This window comes from Erithacus rubecula, assembly GCF_903797595.1.
Source record: "Erithacus rubecula genome assembly, chromosome: 17".
Lineage (NCBI taxonomy): Eukaryota > Metazoa > Chordata > Aves > Passeriformes > Muscicapidae > Erithacus > Erithacus rubecula.
The window spans coordinates 15,307,139-15,326,025 of NC_136669.1; the positions used below are offsets into that span (position 1 = coordinate 15,307,139).

General features: G+C 41.3%; 1 protein-coding gene across 8 annotated transcripts in view; it reads right to left on the reverse strand.

Moving 5' to 3' along the window:
• The window catches only part of IFT140 (intraflagellar transport 140), a 91,637-nt gene that overhangs the window by 43,541 nt on the left and 29,209 nt on the right, over window positions 1-18,887 (reverse strand). For all 8 annotated transcript variants that reach the window (XM_079321025.1, XM_079321030.1, XM_079321029.1 and 5 more), the window contains 9 exons: window positions 13,215-13,418; window positions 12,750-12,822; window positions 11,547-11,638; window positions 10,642-10,769; window positions 9,043-9,160; window positions 8,482-8,609; window positions 4,741-4,888; window positions 2,898-3,029; window positions 461-657 (listed from right to left, as the gene is read on the reverse strand). In XM_079321025.1, the coding sequence (XP_079177151.1) occupies window positions 461-657; window positions 2,898-3,029; window positions 4,741-4,888; window positions 8,482-8,609; window positions 9,043-9,160; window positions 10,642-10,769; window positions 11,547-11,638; window positions 12,750-12,822; window positions 13,215-13,418 (1,220 nt within the window). The remainder of the gene's footprint in view (window positions 1-460; window positions 658-2,897; window positions 3,030-4,740; window positions 4,889-8,481; window positions 8,610-9,042; window positions 9,161-10,641; window positions 10,770-11,546; window positions 11,639-12,749; window positions 12,823-13,214; window positions 13,419-18,887) is intronic.

Below are 18,887 nucleotides of genomic sequence, written 5' to 3' on the forward strand. Positions count from 1 at the left end.
TTAAGAGACATTTTATTATTTCCTCTAATATTGCAATATCCATATTATAATAATGTACATGTGAATTAAAAAATCAGCTATGTGGTCCGTGAACCTGTAGCACTTGGTATTGCCATGATTATTTTAGATGTATAAATAAAATTATGAATGTTCATATGTTCATATGTTCTTCTAGTGATGAACATTTTTGCCAGTCAGACACAGGATTAAGGTTGCAGGTTATCAGTAATTCTTTCTCTGTTAGTAAAAAAGAATCCAAAATGTATAATAGCCAGAGAATGAGTAGAGAATGTATTAAAATGTCTGTGAAATAAAGATGTTTCATATGGTTAAAAATGAAAGGGACAATAAAATGAGAGAGGGAAAAGGTAAGGAGAATCTAGGAGGATCTACACTTCATACAAACTTTTAACAAAAATAAACTGCACCCACAAAGAAATGCATGCAAATAGTCTGATACCTTTTTATCAGCTTGATGGATTTGAAGGCCTCATCCATATCTCCAGCAGTCAGATAGTAGCTGAAGTTCAGCATGGCATCCTGCGTGATCTTATCACAGTCTCCCAATCCAATGAAATCTCTCATGGGTCTTCTTGCAACCATCTGAGAGACTGATCCTGAACCAGATTCTGATGCTTCCTTCTCAGCTTCTCCAAGCTAAAAGGAGAAGGTTGTCATACAGGTCTCAAGCAGGTTGAAATGTACTCCTTTGTACATATTACATTATTCCCACCACAGTCCACAGTTTATATCTGCAGGCCCACAATCAATAGCGACAACAGTCGCGAAGTTTGAGAACTTCCTAGAAAATGCCACAAAATATGGAACATCATAGAACAGACTGGCATATTGCAGTGAACAATGATAGCATGTCAGTGCTCACTGGATGTTAGTAATATACCACAGAAAAGTAACCTCTTTTTATAACAGTCATTATTATTTTTTTTATATATATATATATATATGTATATTAATAATACTACTATTGTATAGCAACTGTTAAGTTCCCAGATTTCTGAAGACTTCAGGTAAGTATCTCTTCAAGTTTAGTCTCTTCTCAAATACTAGTCTGCTATTCTGAAAGTTAACACGAACAGACCAAATTCTTTTATCCTTGCCTTCACATAAATCTTATGAATACTGAAGCTCAGGTTCAAACCCTTCCCCTTACAACTGGCAGTTCTAGAGCTTCAACACTTTCACCACTCTCTGAAAGGCAACTCAAAGCAATTCAATCATTATGCAGAAGAACAATAAAGTCTCAATCCTCAAATGATCTGTCTGGAGTGTAATAATGAAACTTTCCCAAGCCAGACACAGAGGAAGATCATCTGAGTTATGAATGATGCCAAAGTCCATATCCCAATCGTGCAGTTACATAAGATAACTAAATTTTAAGGTACACAAAAGCCTATAAAAATGGTACTATATTGTAATACAGTGGAAGTCCTGGGTCCAGTGAAAGACAGAAATCAAAAGCGCAAATCTGTTGGACTAGAATTTGAGGAATTTTTGGAACCAGGACAGCAAAGACATTACAGCGAATAAGGAGAAACCTTGGAATGAAACTTGGTCAACAAGGCTTGTTGCATCAACTTGATTTGCTCTATTTAAAGCAGACTCTACTCTTACACTACATTAGGTTCCCCAAATGAATACAAGTGATGTAAAAAGTGACGTCATAAAGAGACAACAAGAAAATGGAAACAAGAGAGAGGAGCAGAGGATGAAGGAAGAGCAATGCAGATACTTACAGGTTTATAGACACATCCCCTCCGAAAACACAACTAATGGCAGCAATAATCCATACAGAGTAAAAAAACAAAACAAAAACAAAAAACAAAAAAACATAGTATCAAAGTAAAATAGCATAAGAAATGATTGAGAATGGAGAAGTGCTAAAATGAAAGATTGAAAAATGCAGCATATCACATTTGACCTTTCAATTTAAGCAAAAAAAAGAAAAGTAAAACACAGCACAACTCTAAAAGGTCAGTCTGCACAAGAAGACCGACAACAGGCAGTGCTTTGAAGAGGATGAATTGCAAAGTGCTGCTCGTAATTGAAATATAATAAGTAGATATATTCTCCCTGTCTAATAGTGCTCTCAAGCTACATGAGGATTAGAAGTCTCATTAACATTAATTTCCTGTAGATTTTACAAAACTAAATACATTAGTATAGTAACTGAACTCTCTTAAACTCCTCCTACAAGACAGGAACAAATAATCATCCTAAGAAGCACCAGGAAACTCGGGTCAGAACTTCACCAGAAACCAATTTGTAGATGAAAGGCTGCAGCTTGTCCAGTATACATGGAATTATGTAAGGTATCATTTACTTGAAATGCAAACAATTTAGGAATTAAATTCAAGTTTTAGAAGTTAGGGCCTGCATTCTTAGCATTTGCAGCACACAAGCACTTGCTGATCGTGCAAGATGACTATTCTTGCTCTCTTAGGTATTCTTGGAGACTAAGCTTTATTCCAGCAAGGAAGAGGGATGCTTCTGCCAAAGCCAGTATGAAATGTTCTGTCTTACAGCCTACCTAAATCTCACACACACACACCCGCCTCTTGTAGTTGCAATAGGCACAGTGACTAGATAAAGTAGTGGTTTTTTTCACATCCCTTTTTCAATTGCATTACCTGGTAATTCCTGTTTTGGCTACACTTGTACATCACATTCAGTTTACAATACCCATAAAAAGCCATCTCATTATGAATTCCACAACTCTGCCAAATTTATCTGCATCAGAATTGTGTCATTTCTACACATGATGCATCCCTTGCCATTGGATTGCTCTAACTACCCCAGACTCAATTTGGTTAAATTTGATCCCTATACAGTGGAAAGTGTGAATTTCTGGGAAGGGAAGGAATTAGTTATTACCTCACCTTTTTTGCAAAGTAATAATGTGGCACCGCCATGCCCAGAAGAACCTGGTAGGATGAAGGCAATGGAAAGCTGTCCTGAAGCAATAGGCCATGCTCTTCAGTGCTGAAGAATGATATAATCCAAACATCCATCTGGAAAAGGAAGTGAAGCACTGTTTTGTTTTTATGCTGCAATATCCTTCTTTCTTTGTTTTTATTTTCCATATTCACTTGGCTGAAGCTTCTCTTGACAATAGTATGACCTATACATTCACACACACAGCTGCTGGGAGAGCAGAGCCACATGCTTCCTCCCTACAGTGAGCAGCCAGCACCTTGCTCTGCATTCCAGACTGGTCCTCCTGCACAGGGACCTCCACCTCTGCCTCAGCAACCAGCTTCACCCACCATAAAGAGAGAAGCCCCTGGCCACAGATAGCTGCTTCAGATTTGGCTGAGAGATCTGGCTCAGAGCAAAGAAACAGAATCACAGAATAAGAGAATCACAGAAAGTTTTTAAGGCTCCTTCTGATACAAACCAATCTAGTTCCAACCCCCCACCAGGGCAGGGACACCTTACACTAGACCAGGTTTCTCCAAGCCTGTCCAACCTGGCCTTAAACACTTCATGGGGCAGCCACAACTATTTTCAACTTTTTTTTTCTAAAAGCATTATATCATTCCCACTGTAAATACATCAGCTCATGGACTGCTTTGAGTTCCCAGGACATACATCATCCATTCAAAAATAGTTCCTCTAACAGTTTAAGTATTGACCTGACTCAAGTTGAAATAATATTTATTTCCAACAGAAGTTGATAAGACTTCTCATTTACTAAAGCATAAGAAGACAGTAAAAAGTTCTGTTGAATAAGGTACAAAAAGTTGCATTACTTTTATATGGGTTTTTTTTCAAATTTATTTAGAAGCCAAACATTTTTAAGTTTTTAACATGAGATAAATTAGGTAGAATTGTTCTTCTTCTCTTTCCTAGAAGACCCTAGTCAGGCCTTTTGAGACATCCCTATCCCACTTCTCCTTTTTACTTTGATCTTCTTATGGTTTTTCTAAGGTCATTTTAACCAACAAAAGATACTAAGAGCTTTTTAAATCTAATTTTATGAGACTTAGTTAAAATAAGGCACAAGTCCAAAAAGTTGAAATTAAAATAAATGTTGCAAATCAATTGAATGTTTATGCAGGATAGGCAGTTCTGTGCAAAGTGGTAAGGAGCACTAAAAGCACAACAGCAGGAAGGGAAGAATTGTTTGCATGATGAAAGAAATATTTGATTAGATAATTTCTGATCAATAAAAATTAAATCCTTTTTCTAATGTAAAAAAATAAAAAATAATAGTAAATAATTTGGGAAGTCCCATAAAAATCTGCAATGTCTCTACAAAAAACCAGAAGATGGGAGGGACTGGGTGGAAGAGCATATTTCTCTGTTCACCTTAACAGTAGCATCCCTGTTATTCTATCAAGTAAATTCTTGAAGCTAAAAGTGGACTTAAGATACAAAATCAACCAATTTTTAAGTTACAAACTTCTACATTATAATCCATTTATAATTAACCTGAAAAACCATAGTCCAGTTACAAGCTTGCACTATGGTCATTCCCAAAATTCTGTCACAGCTAAAGACCCTCTTTTTCCTTTACATTGTATGCAAGCTCAGCACAAACCAGAGAGCTGCCATAGAGGGACTGCCTGAAGCACAGACACCAAACACAGGGTGACTTTTTTCTGCACGTAGTAATGTGTACTACCCACTCCTACATCCTCAATAAGGCACAAAGGATTTATTACTTGGACAGGGAGAGCTCCATGTAAAACAAGATAAAACAAATAAAAAAGACCATACTGTGCCCTCAGTCTGTTTTTTCTTTTGGTCTGGAGGTTGGAGGCCTGATTCAGGAATTGCTTCACATACAAAAAGTCTTGGTTCACTCTGGTCCCAGAAATGGCAAGAAGGGATGTGACTGTGCAGCTCTGGATACTCCACTACAAACCTAACAAGAGACAAGAAAAAATGCAGAAAGGGAGACAAAGTAATTCCAGCCCATTCAGTGCAGGAGTGCAAATAAAGCTCTAGCCAATGAATCATTCTCAGTTATTTATAATCTGTATTAGAACATTACGTAGATACGTTTTCCTGAATCCTAACATTTTACACATGGCAACAATACTTCTAGTCTGGTCTCTTACACTGACAGTGATGACAGGACATAAAGCATTTTAGTAGAAAAAAAGTTGGCACTGCCTATAAAAACAGGTACTCAAAATCTGCCTCCTATGAGATTGCAGGTCCTACAGAAACACTTGAACATCCTTCAAACTATCTACCTCAGTGCCTGCTGCTGTAACACAGGGGCTGCCTCAGCTCTGCCTTCAAACCTTGGAATCATTAAGATTGGAAGAGCCCACTAAAATCACCAAGTCCAACTGTGCACCCAGCACCACCACCACATTTACCACTAAACCATGTCCCAGAGTGTCACATTCACACATTTTTTGAACACTTCCCAGGAACCTGATTCCACCACTGCCATGGCCAGCCTGTTCCAATGCCTGACAATCCTACCTGAAAAAAATTCCCTAATATCTAATCTAAACCTTTACTGGCACAACCCAAAGCCATTGCCTCTCATCCTATTGATTGTCACCTGGGAGAAGAGACCAAACACCACCTGGCTACTGTATGTCAAAAATTCTGAGGCACTATGGAACAGCACATCAAGCACAAAAACTTCCCCTGCAGCCTTGGGAAAGTCAGTCTCTGTCAGCAGTTTAAATAATAACATCCTACTACCTCCTTTAGGCATTTCAATACTACTTCAGTGCCAGCCATATCAAGATTCCAGACATACAGAATCACACTATTTTAGCAATGGCTTAGTATTCACTCTTCTGAAAAAATGCCAAATTACCTAAAAGAGAAACCAAAGACATCATTAAAGTATTTTCTCACTTGCTGTCACCACTGAAGGGTGGAATTTGTGGGGAGGATTGAAGTTGGGCCAGAGGGCAAAATGAAAGAGACATTCAAAGATGTGCAGAAATACCCTAAATCCTCTCTCTCTGCCATGGAATTCAAAATCAGTAAATTGCAAACTGAAAAATAGAATTTGTGTAAAAAACCTGGGAGTGTTTAGATTTCGCACCAGGAGAAAGGAAAGAGAAGCAGAAGAGATCTAAATTATTATCACTTTCTGCTGAGTTTACTCAATCTAATTTGAAGATCCTTTAAGAGGAAGCACAGATAAAGGGATTGTTCACAGAGACACTACCTAACACTCAAACAGTGAAACAGCATTCCTGGCTTGGGTTGGCCTCTGTTGGGCTAGACAAGATACTGCACTCGGTAACAACTTCCTCACTTACTCTTGACTACACTACTGCATAACTAACCAGGACATAAGACCCCAGATTTTCATTTGCCTTAGTTTTTGATAAGCTGGGTAATTTCTTCTGGTTTTCAGTGGTAAGGAGAGTAATTCCTTTTTTCTGCTTGTAATACTCATAGGAGATAGTTGCTAAAAAAGCAATCCACTTGCTCCAGTGCTGGTTTTTCTTAAGAAATATACAGTTAGAAAAATTATTGTAAAATCTAATGGGAATTTATACTCTAATATTACACCATACTTTCACATGCATTCCTACTTCACTGCATTGTGCTGCTAGGATTTCTAATACATATTTCTAATACAGCACAGTTAGATCTAAAAAGACCCCTCATGAATTTTTACCCAGAGAAATCCAACTTTTATTATACTTTAAAAATACCTTTTTTTCCTACAAAGACCTTTAGAATGTTCTCTTCTCAGTTCCTATTACGTAAACTGTTCAAGGAAGGGTAGCTTTCCAAGATTTTTCTTTAAATAAAGATCTGGATCCTGATTCCAGTAATATAATACTTCTACATAAACCTCCTACACCAAATCATCCTCTCCTCAGAGATCCCTTTAGCTTGATGTGGCTTCCAAAGTAACTCTCTCTGAATTTCTCTTCTATGAATTTATCCAATATCTCCATGAGCCCATCCTTCATCTTTGCTACTTTCTTTTTAAGGAGTTCCTTGGATCAGCTGCATGTTGGCTGAAGAACTACCTCCTACTTATTTTGAGCTTGCTTTCTGGGTGTGTTGATTTGGCACAGCCTGGTGGGAGGATGGAGGGTCATAGGGGCAATTTCTGTGAGAAGCTGCTGGAAGCTTCCACCATGTCTGACAGAGCTGATCTCTGATGGCTCTGAAGACAGATATGCTGCTGGCCCAATTAAAAAGGTTGGTAACACCTCTGTGATAACATATTTAAGAATAAAATCAGAACAGAGTACAGGCAGTTTTCCCCCAGGGGTGGGGAGGCACCACAGGCCAGGCCATGGTGAGCCCTGCCTGCCTGGCTGCCCCTGGTGCCCCGCATGAAGAGAGGCCTTAACAGCGCCAGCGCCGTGGCCACCACTGCCCCTGCAATGGCAGCAGGGCTGCCTGGCCAGCAGGGAAAGCGTGATGAATGATTCCCTGGTGCAGAAGTTAGATGGGATCAATTTCTCAGCACTGTGAATTAGAATCTTTGAATTAGTGGAACTTGTTGACAATGGTATCTACAAGCAGCAGTTTTTGTCTAGTCAGAGGAGAAAGTGAGGACACAAGAAGGAGAACAACATGGTGACACCAAGGTCAGTGGAAAAGAAAGAGGGGGAGGAGGTAATTCAAGCATTGGAGCTGAGATTCCTCTGCAAGCCATGGTGAGGGGCATGGTGAAACAAACTGTCCCCTTGTAATGCATGAAGTCCATGTGGGATGCAGAAATCCACTCACAGCCCATAAGAAAAGTGCTACCGCCAGAGTGGGTGGATGCCAGAGAAAGCTGGGGTCTAGTAGAAGATCTGAATAGAGAGAGAGAGCCCTTGCTTCCAAACTAGAGCAGCCTATCCTTCAAAGACTGCACCCCATGGACGACTGACCCATGCCACAACAATTTTGGGAAGACTGTTTGCTGTGGGAGGGACCCCATGGCATAGCAGAGGAAAGACTCCTCTCCCTGGGCAAACAGAAGATGATCTTGAGTGACAAACTGACCAAAACTCTCACCCCTGTCTTCCTGCACTGTCAGTGGGAAGGAGGGAAGGGCTGGTGAGAAAAGAGTTGTTTTAAAGGCTTATTTTACTCCTCATTATCCTCCTCTGACTCTGTTAATAATTAATATACTTTATACCTTTAAATTTAAACCCATTTTGCCCTCAGAATTTTTCTCCCAGTCCTCTTCTCAACTCATGAACTTTAATTCATTTTTTTTTCCTTCCCTCCTCTCTGCCCAACTGTAAATACACTTGGGGGTACCTAGCATTTGGCTGATGTCAAACCATGACACTGGGACCTTCATCTGACACTTCCTAGCTCTCATTATTGGAATAGACAGGGATGCAGCTTGATGAACATATGATTCACCAGTGTTAATTAGTTCTCCAGAAATAAGTAATTCAATTAATACAAGCTTCTTCCCAAGACAGAGAAAGGTTAGCATCAAGGAGGACCTGTCTCCACAGGGCAGATTTCCATCTTAAATCCACCATTAATCATTCTTGAAGTAAAAGCTCTTACTTGCCAATGCCTTGTCCAGCAGGAAGGTTCTCTCTACCATCTCCCTGTTCAGCCTTGAAATCAAAGAGTGTAACCTGGTCCATTTCAACATCATAGAAACAGATCTTGGAATCGATGTTCCCATCTGCCTACAAGAAAGGAAAACAGAGGTTACTGGAGCATGCAGTCAAAAAGAAGAATAGGTATGTTCATCCCATCTGCTTCATGCTCTCAGCTTTCTTCACTGGTAATCACCTAAGGTCATTCTTACTAAGAAATACCAGAAAATTCCTGGCTGTTTTTCTATTCCAACAAGTCAGTCTTGGATTTCTTTGAAATGCCATAAATTAGCTTTTGTAACTAAAATATTCCTTTTCTGGATTTTTTCCAACACTGTACAAAGCCATAAGAGACCTTAATTAATGCTGGGATATGATACTTCACTACATGACTTAATACACTGCCTGGACCAGGTTGATTTATTTCTGAGACGTGATTCTTGTGTCCTCAGTAATCTTGACCCACACCAGTCTATGGACCAATGAACAAGCCCCAGATGGTGAATGAAGAGCTGTGCCTCACCCTGCTGACAAGGATGCTGACTTTGCTGCCATTAGCATTGCACTTCATAGACACAATGTCTCCATGGCCAGGGAGCAGCTTGGATAAACTCCTGCTGTTACAGTGCACTTTTGCCTCTCTGTGGGAAGGAATGAACTTCAATTATATGGTGGCAAGCAACTGGCAATATGCATCAACCAAATCATTTAGCAAATTATGAGTAAGACTCTTAAAAGCAAACTATTTTGACCACATGACACCACTGGCCCAGACTCCCGCTTCTTCTCCAGGGGATTGCTGCCACTGCCTTTCTTTCAGGGATAAGTTAATAGGCCCTCTCTCCTTAATCAATCAGCAAGAATAAAGGTCAGTGCTTCTACAGGATTCCCAAAAATATGGCTATACAGCAAGAACACCTGATCAGAAGTCTGAGTTCAGAGGCCTGCTTTTCCTACAGAAGTAAGTTGAACAGTACCATGAATATTGAATTCCACCACATAAAAGTTCTGTCTATGGAAAGCACACTGTGGAGGAGGAGTAAAGAAATGTCATTAGCAGGACATATTTCTATATATTATTATCTCAAAAGAATCTTATTGCTGGTATAGATACAAACCCAGTAAACAGTCAGCAACAAAGAGGACAAATCTCATGAAACAAAAGAATGCAGCAAAATGAAGTGACAGCAATTTAGAGCTGTAATGCAATCTTATGAAAAAAAAAAAAAATTGATTCTATAAAAATAACATTTTTTCTAAGCCAACTATGGTGCCTTGAAATTAAAGTGTCATAATTTGAGAAGGGGTATTTTCAGTACCAAACAAAAATTTACCACAGCATGCATGAGTGAGGCTATTTTTTCTCACTATCAAACACCATAATCCAGTATCTATGCTCGTTAGAACCTGCCCAAATCTAATAACCTTCAAACTGTCCCACCTGGAATGTGTCTGATCCCAACTCAAGTAGTCTCCAGAGGGCAACTAATTAGACTTTAGCATTCCTCTGGTGACAGTGTGCAAAGAAGAACAAAATCTGTTTCACTCTTCAAGTTTTTCAGCTTTTCAAAATTACATTTCTCATTAGCAGCTAAATTTTCAAAATGAATGTCATGTCACTATCTTTTTCATGTTCATCAATACAAGAGTACAGCAACCTTTGAACAAAGTCAGGTAAACTTCTTAGGCAAAACAGGAGGAAGAACAGAGTCTCCACAGTTCTAGGTTCACTTTCTCCGTGGATTCATTGAAACAAATTTGCTGATTTACGAGGAGATACAAGACGTGGTTTTATTTCAGCTCTTCTGAAATTCAAGTCATGCTCAAGTTATCAAAAGAAACGTGGGACACCCTTAGCTTGATCTTCTATAAATTCTCCACACACTTTTCAATGCAGCCAGATATCTCTCATGGTATCCTCTTTTTAAAATAATAATCATCATCATCAATCTGTGACTTACCTCCCTTACTTTGGAAACAGGCCATCAGTTCACACAGCTGCATGTATTGCCTCAAGATTCAAAAGGACTGCTGCTTTTCATCAAATCAAAAACAGCTAAAGATTCCCCACAAAATACATTCCGTAACTATAAACAGATTATATTTAAAACCTTATTAATACCTGCGTGAGAGATCAAAGATTTTCAAGTGAGCCAGATCAGTTCCAACAGCCAGAAAATTCCCACAGACATCCAGGAGGCATGGATTCCCTTCTGCTTCGGAGAACACCAGCAGCTGTTTAACTGTGCCCTGGGAAGAAACGCATAACACCATGTTTGTGAGGCTGCAGCCTCACTTGAACGGACTTATTTTGCCACCAAGTTGAGTGACAAATTGCTGAACTTCTGTGTTAGATGAATTACTTCAAGAAAATTTGAGAAACATACACACACATATGCCATCTGGGTTTCAGGTATGTATATAACCTCAAAATAAGTCTAAATTTAAAGGCATCCTTCTGCAATAATTTCCTCTTTAGTAACACAACCTTTACCAAGTGGAAGACACACAGAAATATCAAGTCCCTGGAGGTCCTTAAATACATAGCTGTAAAAATATTATATACATTATATTTAGGTGATGAATCACATACATTCTAAAATATAATATGTACTTCCTAAATAAAATGATGTATCATAGAACTCTGATAATTAGATTTCTAGTTTTGGTTCTCACAGACTAGCAGAGGTGGCAAAAGTTCACACAAAATGTGCAAGTAGTATTTTTCATTATCTTGTAAGAATATTCAGTATGACAGTCTTCCTAAAAGCATGCAATTTAGATCAGCTTAAAGTCTGTAAATACTTATTAAATACACTGCAGTAGTGTTCAGAGCGGCAGACTTTCTAAAGAACACAAAATGTCAAAGATCGTTCTGCTGAAATACTCAAAATATTTTTTGAGTATGATATGACAAAGTAGATTTAATAGACGTATAAAGATCATGAACTTTACTTTTAAGCTCTAACACCAATATTTGGAGATAATAAGGCCTATTTGTCCCTTCAAGCTTTTCTCAGTCCATACCTGCCAGGTGCGGACCTGGACCCGATACGCCTCAACTGTGTACAGATTTTCTCCATGAACAGACACAACAGGAGAGTCGCAAAGGAAAGAGCCTGTAACAATTACAACAAAGCCATCATTACAACAAACACGTCCTGTAAAAGGAAAAAAAAAGTAACTTATAGCACACAATTTCCACTATCTTGCACCAAATCCCTTTTTCAATCTGTTAGTCACTACTGAATCCCAACTCTTTGGTGCCCTAGCCTTCTTCCATACTGCCACTACGTTTAAAAGTTGGGGCTCCCATTGTAAACAGGTCTTGGTACACACTGTCCATAGAAACAATTGAGAGAGGAAGGGAAAAGAGTTGATATGGGGAGTGAAAGAAAGAAAAAAAATGTGCAGTGTGAGGTTCTGGTAAGAGAATTCACTTTTCCCTTCAGTGAACTGCCACTGAAGGGGGATAACAGAATCTCAGTCATAACTGTGGCTCTATAATAATATCAGAAGTGGTGTAGATTGTTAGGACCTTGATGGTAATAAGGCAATGATTTAGCATGGAAAAGCTATGACATATATCAGTAAATATAAAGCAGAAAACACTTAACGATTCTTAAAAGACAAATCCCAAGATTTAGGATGGAACTGATGGAATTCTACATCAGTTATTTCTCAAGGCAGAAATATTTAGGGAGAATTAATAATTCAAAAAGCTAATTTACTCTACTTGACACTATATACAGAAGTTTATGGGACAACTTCTCCTGAGAGCTGGGACAAAATACCTCCTTCCCAGTTGCTATGTGAGTGCTATGTAACCTTGATTATACATTGTCTCAAGCAAAGTGGAAAAGTGTTCAACAGCCATTTCTATGTCTTATCTGTAATGGCAACAGGAGCCACAGCTGCAAAAGCAGGAAAAAATTGGTCTTGATCAACATCAAAAAGAAGTAGTTCTAGCCTCACACGATGTTTTCTGGAAAGCCCTGTATAATGTAACTTAGCTACATCAGATAAAAGCTTTCTCAAGCCCTGAGTGTTTTTTCCAGTCTAGAAGAAGGTGGCCCTGCCCATGGCAGGGGGCTTGGAATGAGATGCGCTTTAAAAGTCCCTTCCAACCCAAACTGTTCTGTGACTATGATTACAATGCATCAGCTACCATGAATAAACACAGAATGCTGGAAGAAGCATTCTGACTCTGACCAACGTTTTAAGTCCTACCTGCACTTCTGAAGGTATCTCCTGAGCATTCAAAGACAGCCACTTGCTTCCCATTCCAGAATACTACAGCATCCTAAAACAAACAAAACACCAAATAAATATATACATTTAGTTCTTTTTGGAAACATGCAGGAATTCATACAATAACACAGCAAGAACTCCCCTACAGTAGCCACCAATGTTCCTCTGGACATTGGGTTTGAAGGCTTTTAGTAACCCAGAGATTATCCAGGTTCTGGTGAGCACCCTAGAGATTTCCTGAGTCCTGTTCTATCTATCTTAAAAAAAATATAAAAAAATAATAGGTCCACTGCTGCACCAATGCTACTGTCACAACAATACCTTGATAAAACACTATGTTGAATATTTTAAAAAAGGCTTATCTTAAAGACTTGGCAAATTTGGTCTCTATAAACCTAACTAGGCAACTGATTAGGCAAAAAAATAAAACACAAACCAATTAACCTTAGCAGCAAAGACTCCATTAGCATTCATATCAATACGAAGGCTGTGAGTGGTTCCTGTGCTGAAGAACATCACATTGAAGAGGTTGGAAGACACCTGTACCACAGCCACCTGCTGATGAAAATGTGCCAACATGGCCTGCTCACTGAGGATCACCACAGAGTTGATGTTGTTTACTGCCAGCAGGTTTTTTCGGGACCCCCACTGTACATAACAGAAAAAGAAAAATCACACAATTTCATTTCTGGTTTTGAACTGTCACAGCAATGTCCCTGAAATAACACGGGGAAAGACAGAATAAATATTTTTATACATATGCAAAATCCTACTATCTAAATACAAACTATAGGGAAAGACAGGGAAATATGACAGATTCAAACTATTATGCTTGTTACCCCATGTATGGTTTAAAAGACATGTCTGCCAAGGAAGGTGGGACTTCCTGGAATGGAAAGAAGGTCCCCTCCCTCCAAATTACGTAACTTCAAACACACAGGGCCTCCAGGAAAAAAACATGAAAAAAGGAATAACAGTTCTTTATTAGAAAATATATTTATATAAGAGAACAAAATAAAAACAACAACAAAGAAAAAATGTAAGTTTTTCCAGCCATCAAGCAATTTCCCCTTTGGTGTGGTAATGGCCACAACCACTAAGGGGGCGCTGTTGGGCAAGCAGAGGGCTGCAGTGGCTCCATGGCATGCTCCCATGTGAGTCACCCTGAGCCTCCCCAGGGGTTAATGGTGGCCTCAGGAAGACAACAAATGGGAAGTGATTCCTTTGAGAAAATCTAACCCCCAATATTATCCACCCAATTATTTTTCCCATACCAACATATTACATTGAACTTACACATTTTGACTACAGACATACATGCATTATCCTAATTATATACATATATACATGCAGATATGGATACAGGCTCAATGTCATAGACAGTTCACCCCAAAGTAAGGTCCCATTGAGGAATACATTATGTTTCTCCATCTTCCCGCATCACTCACCAAGTTCAACCATGTCCCTGAGCAAATACAACCCAACAAATGGCTTTGTCTTTGCTTGAGGAAGAATTCATCCAAACAGTCTTCCCTAACATACCTCTCATATGCACCAGAATAATCTTATCTCCACCTGTTGGTACACAAGGGTGCAGAGTGGGCAGGGCCAGCTTGCTTCACGGAAGCTCTGTGTCAACTAGCCCTGTAGCCTTTGATAAATGTAGATTCCATTGCTTGAATGCCCTACCTCCCATTGCCTTCAATGTTTTTAATAGTCTGTTGCACTACTCAACTTCCCCAGCAGCTGGTACATGGTAGGGAATGTGGTATGCCCATGTTCTCTTAGCCCAGGCATTGATAAGGCTGTTCTTAAAATTAGTCCTGTTGTCGGACTCAATTCTCCCAGGGGTATCCTTCCACAGGACTTGTTTCTCAAGGCCCAGGATGGTGTTCCGAGCAGTGGCATGGGGCACAGGGTAGGTCTCCAACCATCCAGTGGTGCCTTCCACCATGGTCACCACATAGCGCTTGCCTTGGCAGGTCTGAGGCAGTATGATATAGTCAATCTGCCAGGCCTCTCCATACTTTTATTTGGACCACAGCACCCCACACCAGAGGACCTTTACCTGCTTGGCCTGTTTGATAGCAGCACACATCTCACAGTCATGGATGACCTGAGAAATACTGTCCATGGTTAGATCCACCTCTCAGTCTCGTGCCCCTGCATAGGTGGCATCTCTTCCTGGATGGCCTGAGGCATCATAGGCCCATAGAGCTAGGAACAACTCTCTCTTGTGTTGCAAGTCCAAATCTGTGACATCCCAATTTTTGCAGCCTGGTCTACCTGTTCATTTTCGGTGCTCCACATTAGCCCAACTCTTGGGGACATGGGCAGCCACATAACAGACTTTCACAGGTATCTCCTCTACTCAAGTGATAATGTCTTGGCATTCTTCAGCAGTCCATACTGGTTTTCCTCTACACTGCCAATTGGCCTTTTTCCACCTGTCCAGCCACCCCCATGGCACATTTGCCACTATCCAAGAGTCAATGTAGAAGTAAGTCTTCAGCCACTTCTTCTTCAGCAATGTCCAGGGCCAACTGGATGGCTCTGAGTTGCATAAACTGGCTTGACCTGCTTTCTCCTTTGGTAGCTTCTCTAAGTTGTCACATGTGGCTCCATTTGGTTGCTTTCCATTTTCAGTTAGTTCCTACAATGTGACAAGAACCATTAGTGAAAAAAGGCATGTTTCTTAGTTGACAGTTGATTGTATGGTGAAGTTTCGTCAGATCACCTCACCTGTTCCTGTAGTTCATCAGTCAGAAAAAAGTCCTCACCTTCAGGCCAATTCATAATTATTTCCAAGATCCTGGGTGATTTGGGTTTCCAATACAGGTGCACTGAGTAATCAAGGCAATCAACTTACTCCATGTGGCATCAGTGGTGTGATGGGTAGAGGGAGCCTTTCCTTTAAACATCCACCTCAGCACTGGCAGACGTGGTGACAGAAGTTGTGCTTCTGTGCCAACCACCTCTCAGGCAGCATGAACTCCTTCATAGGCTGCCAGGATCTCCCCTCTTGGGGCATAGCTGGCTTCAGGCCCCTATAACGTGGGCTCCAGAATCCCAGTAGCTGGCCAAATCTCCCCAGGCACCTTCTGACAGAAGCTCCAGAAAAGACCGGCTGCAGAGTAGAGCACATTCTTCACCTTTGGTCCTGTCCTGACTGAGACAAGAGCTACTACATGACCAGTCCCCTGCTAGATCTGGGCAAAGGCATGCTGCTGTTCAGGGCCCCAGGGGAAATTGTTCTTCCTGCAGATTACCAGGTAAAGAGGGCTCACAAACTGACTGTACCTGGGAATGTGAATTCTGCAGAAACCCATGGCACCTCAGAAAGCTTGTGTTTCCTTCTTGCTGGTCAGCAGAGACATTGCAGTGATCTTGTTGATGAGCATGGCGGGTATCTGGCACCATCGGTCTTGCCACATCACTCCCAGGAACTGGATCTCTCGGGCTGGTCCCTTGACCTTCCTCTTTTGGATGACAAAACCAGCTTTCTGAAGAATCTGGATGATCTTTTCTCTTTTCTCAAAGATTTCTACTGCCTTGTTCCCCCACATGATGATATCATCAACGTATTGCAGATGTTCAGGAGTCTCATCCTTCTCCAGTGCAGTCTGGATCAGTCCATGACAGATGGTAGGACTGTGCTTCCACCCCTGGGGCAGTCAGTTCCAGGTGTACTGCACCCCCGTCCAGGTGCAAGCAGACTGAGGTCTGCACTCTGCTGCCAGAGGAATGGAGAGAAATGCATTGGCAATGTCAATGGCAGCACAACACTTTGCTGCCTTGGACTCCAGCTCATACTGGAGTTTCAGCATGACCAGCACAGCAGCACTCAGCGGGGGTGTAACTTCATTCAAGCCACATAGTCCACTGTCCATCTTCATTCCCCATCAGACTTACACACAGGCCAAATGGGGACAAAGGGCAAGTGGGCCTTGCTGAATACTCCTTGGCTCTCCAACTCTTGGATCATCTTGTGAATGGGAGTCATGGCATCTTGATTTGTTTGGTATTGCCAATGATGCACTGTTGAGGTGGCAATTCGTACTTGCTGTTTTTCTACCTTCAAAAGTCCTAAACATGGAAGGATTTTCAGAGAGTCCAGGCAAGCTGTTTAGCTGCTTAAATCTTTCTGTGTCCACAGCAGCAATTCCAAAAGCCCATCAATGTCCTCTTGGATCTTTGAAGTATCCGTTCATAGGCAATGCCCAGAATACATGGGGCACCTGAGCCAGTTAAATGGGGTGCTTCTGCCAGTCCTTACCAGTCAAGCTCACTTCAGCTTCCAACACCCTCAGCTCTTGAGAATCCCATCACCCCAGAAACAGAGACTGTTTCTGACCCCACATACCCTGGTGGTACTGAGCACCAGTGTCAACTAAAGCCTTGTATTCTTATGAGTTTGACATGCCAGGTCATCGGATCCACATGGTTCCAGTAGACATGGTCATCCCTCGGTGCCCCTACCTGGCTAGAGGCAGGACCCCTCTAATACTGGTTCTCGTGAATACATATGGGAGGTACCTCCCAGTGGGTCAGATCCTTGCCCATGGGAAACTCGCATTCACTCTCACTGACTTCGCTTTTCCTTTCTCCTTCAGCTCTTGTGTACAAGCTGCCAGGACACAAGTTGGTTTCCTGTCTCACCGTCTCACATCTCCGTGGCTGAGTAGGAAATATCCTAAGTCAATTTGTGGGGTATACCCCCTCTCTCTGTCTGGGGGACATCTGGCTCTGACTTCAAGGGCTCTGGTTTGCACTGGCACCACAGGTAAACATCTCTCCCTGAGTTTTTTATTATCATCCCTGAGATTCTCAACCAATGTCTCTACAGCAGAGATGTGTGTCTGTAGGCCTTGGACTCTGCTCTCATAATTCCTAAGTTTGCTTGCTACAGAGCCCATTGTCCCTTGGTTGCCCCTGAGATGCATGTTTGCCATTAAACTGGAGTATTCAGATGGCCCCTGATGTGCAACATTCCACCACATTTGCACTGTGCACATGACTTTGTATCATGTTGTCCATTCCATCCACAAAGTACCTCCAACACTGCCATTTCTCTTAGGCATTCTCTTAGGCATCCTTCCTCCATGGTCTTCCACAGCTTTTTATGATGGTGCTCCTGCAGTCCATCTCTGTAAACAAACCTCTCTTACACTTGCTAGAAGCCACTCCTGGCTCCCTCACAAATGCCTGCTCAATGGCCACAGCCTGGGCCAAGGATCCCAAAGGCCTTGCTTGGGTACTATCAAGTTTGCATGTCTGTACCTGTAAGGTCCCAAACTTGAATCAATCAAGCCAAAAAAGCCTTACTCACCATCATATAATGTCTTTTCACAAGCTACAGAGACTGTCAAACAGCAGGGACTCAGTGATGATCTCAGGCTTCGGCTCCTCTGCTGGTTGTGAGGGCCCTGGTTCCTCACCATCATTAGCTGGGCACACAGAATTGGTTTTATCCTGCCTCTTTTTGCAAAGGGGCGACTGCTGCTGTTGGCTGTGGCTGCCCTTGTGGTTTAGCTGCAACCTGGACATTTGTACCATCTGTTTGTTCCACTACTGCGCTATCCACCTTTCCCTCTGACTGCAGGTGGTTCTGCTGGGCACTGTCCCAGACCTCTGTGCCAAGTTTTGGGGGAGCTACACTAGGTAACCTCACCCTGTCTCTGAATGGTCAATGGACCTCACTGAAAAAAAAACCATCAAAAAGTACCTGATCTCTTTTAACTTCTCAGGGAAATTTCAGCTCTTCAGAAGCTGTTGTTGTAGGCCCAAAGTGGGTAAAGGCCTGGGAGAAAACTCTCCTGTGTTGCTTCCTCACAATAACTAGCATTATTAAGGAAACCCCAAAAATACAAACTTCATCTGTGATAACTATACAGCCTTGTGCCCACATTCCAGAAGCAGCATTGAATTCCTCACCTTATTGACCCACTCTACAAACACGGTAAGAGCCACAATGGCCTTAGTCATAGGACCCATGTTCAAATAATGACTTGTAAACAGGAAAAACATATGCCATCCAAACCAAAAATCATATGTCAACCAAACCAGGGTATGCTAGACCACTTGGTGCTGCCTAACAAGGTTTCTATATCCAGTACA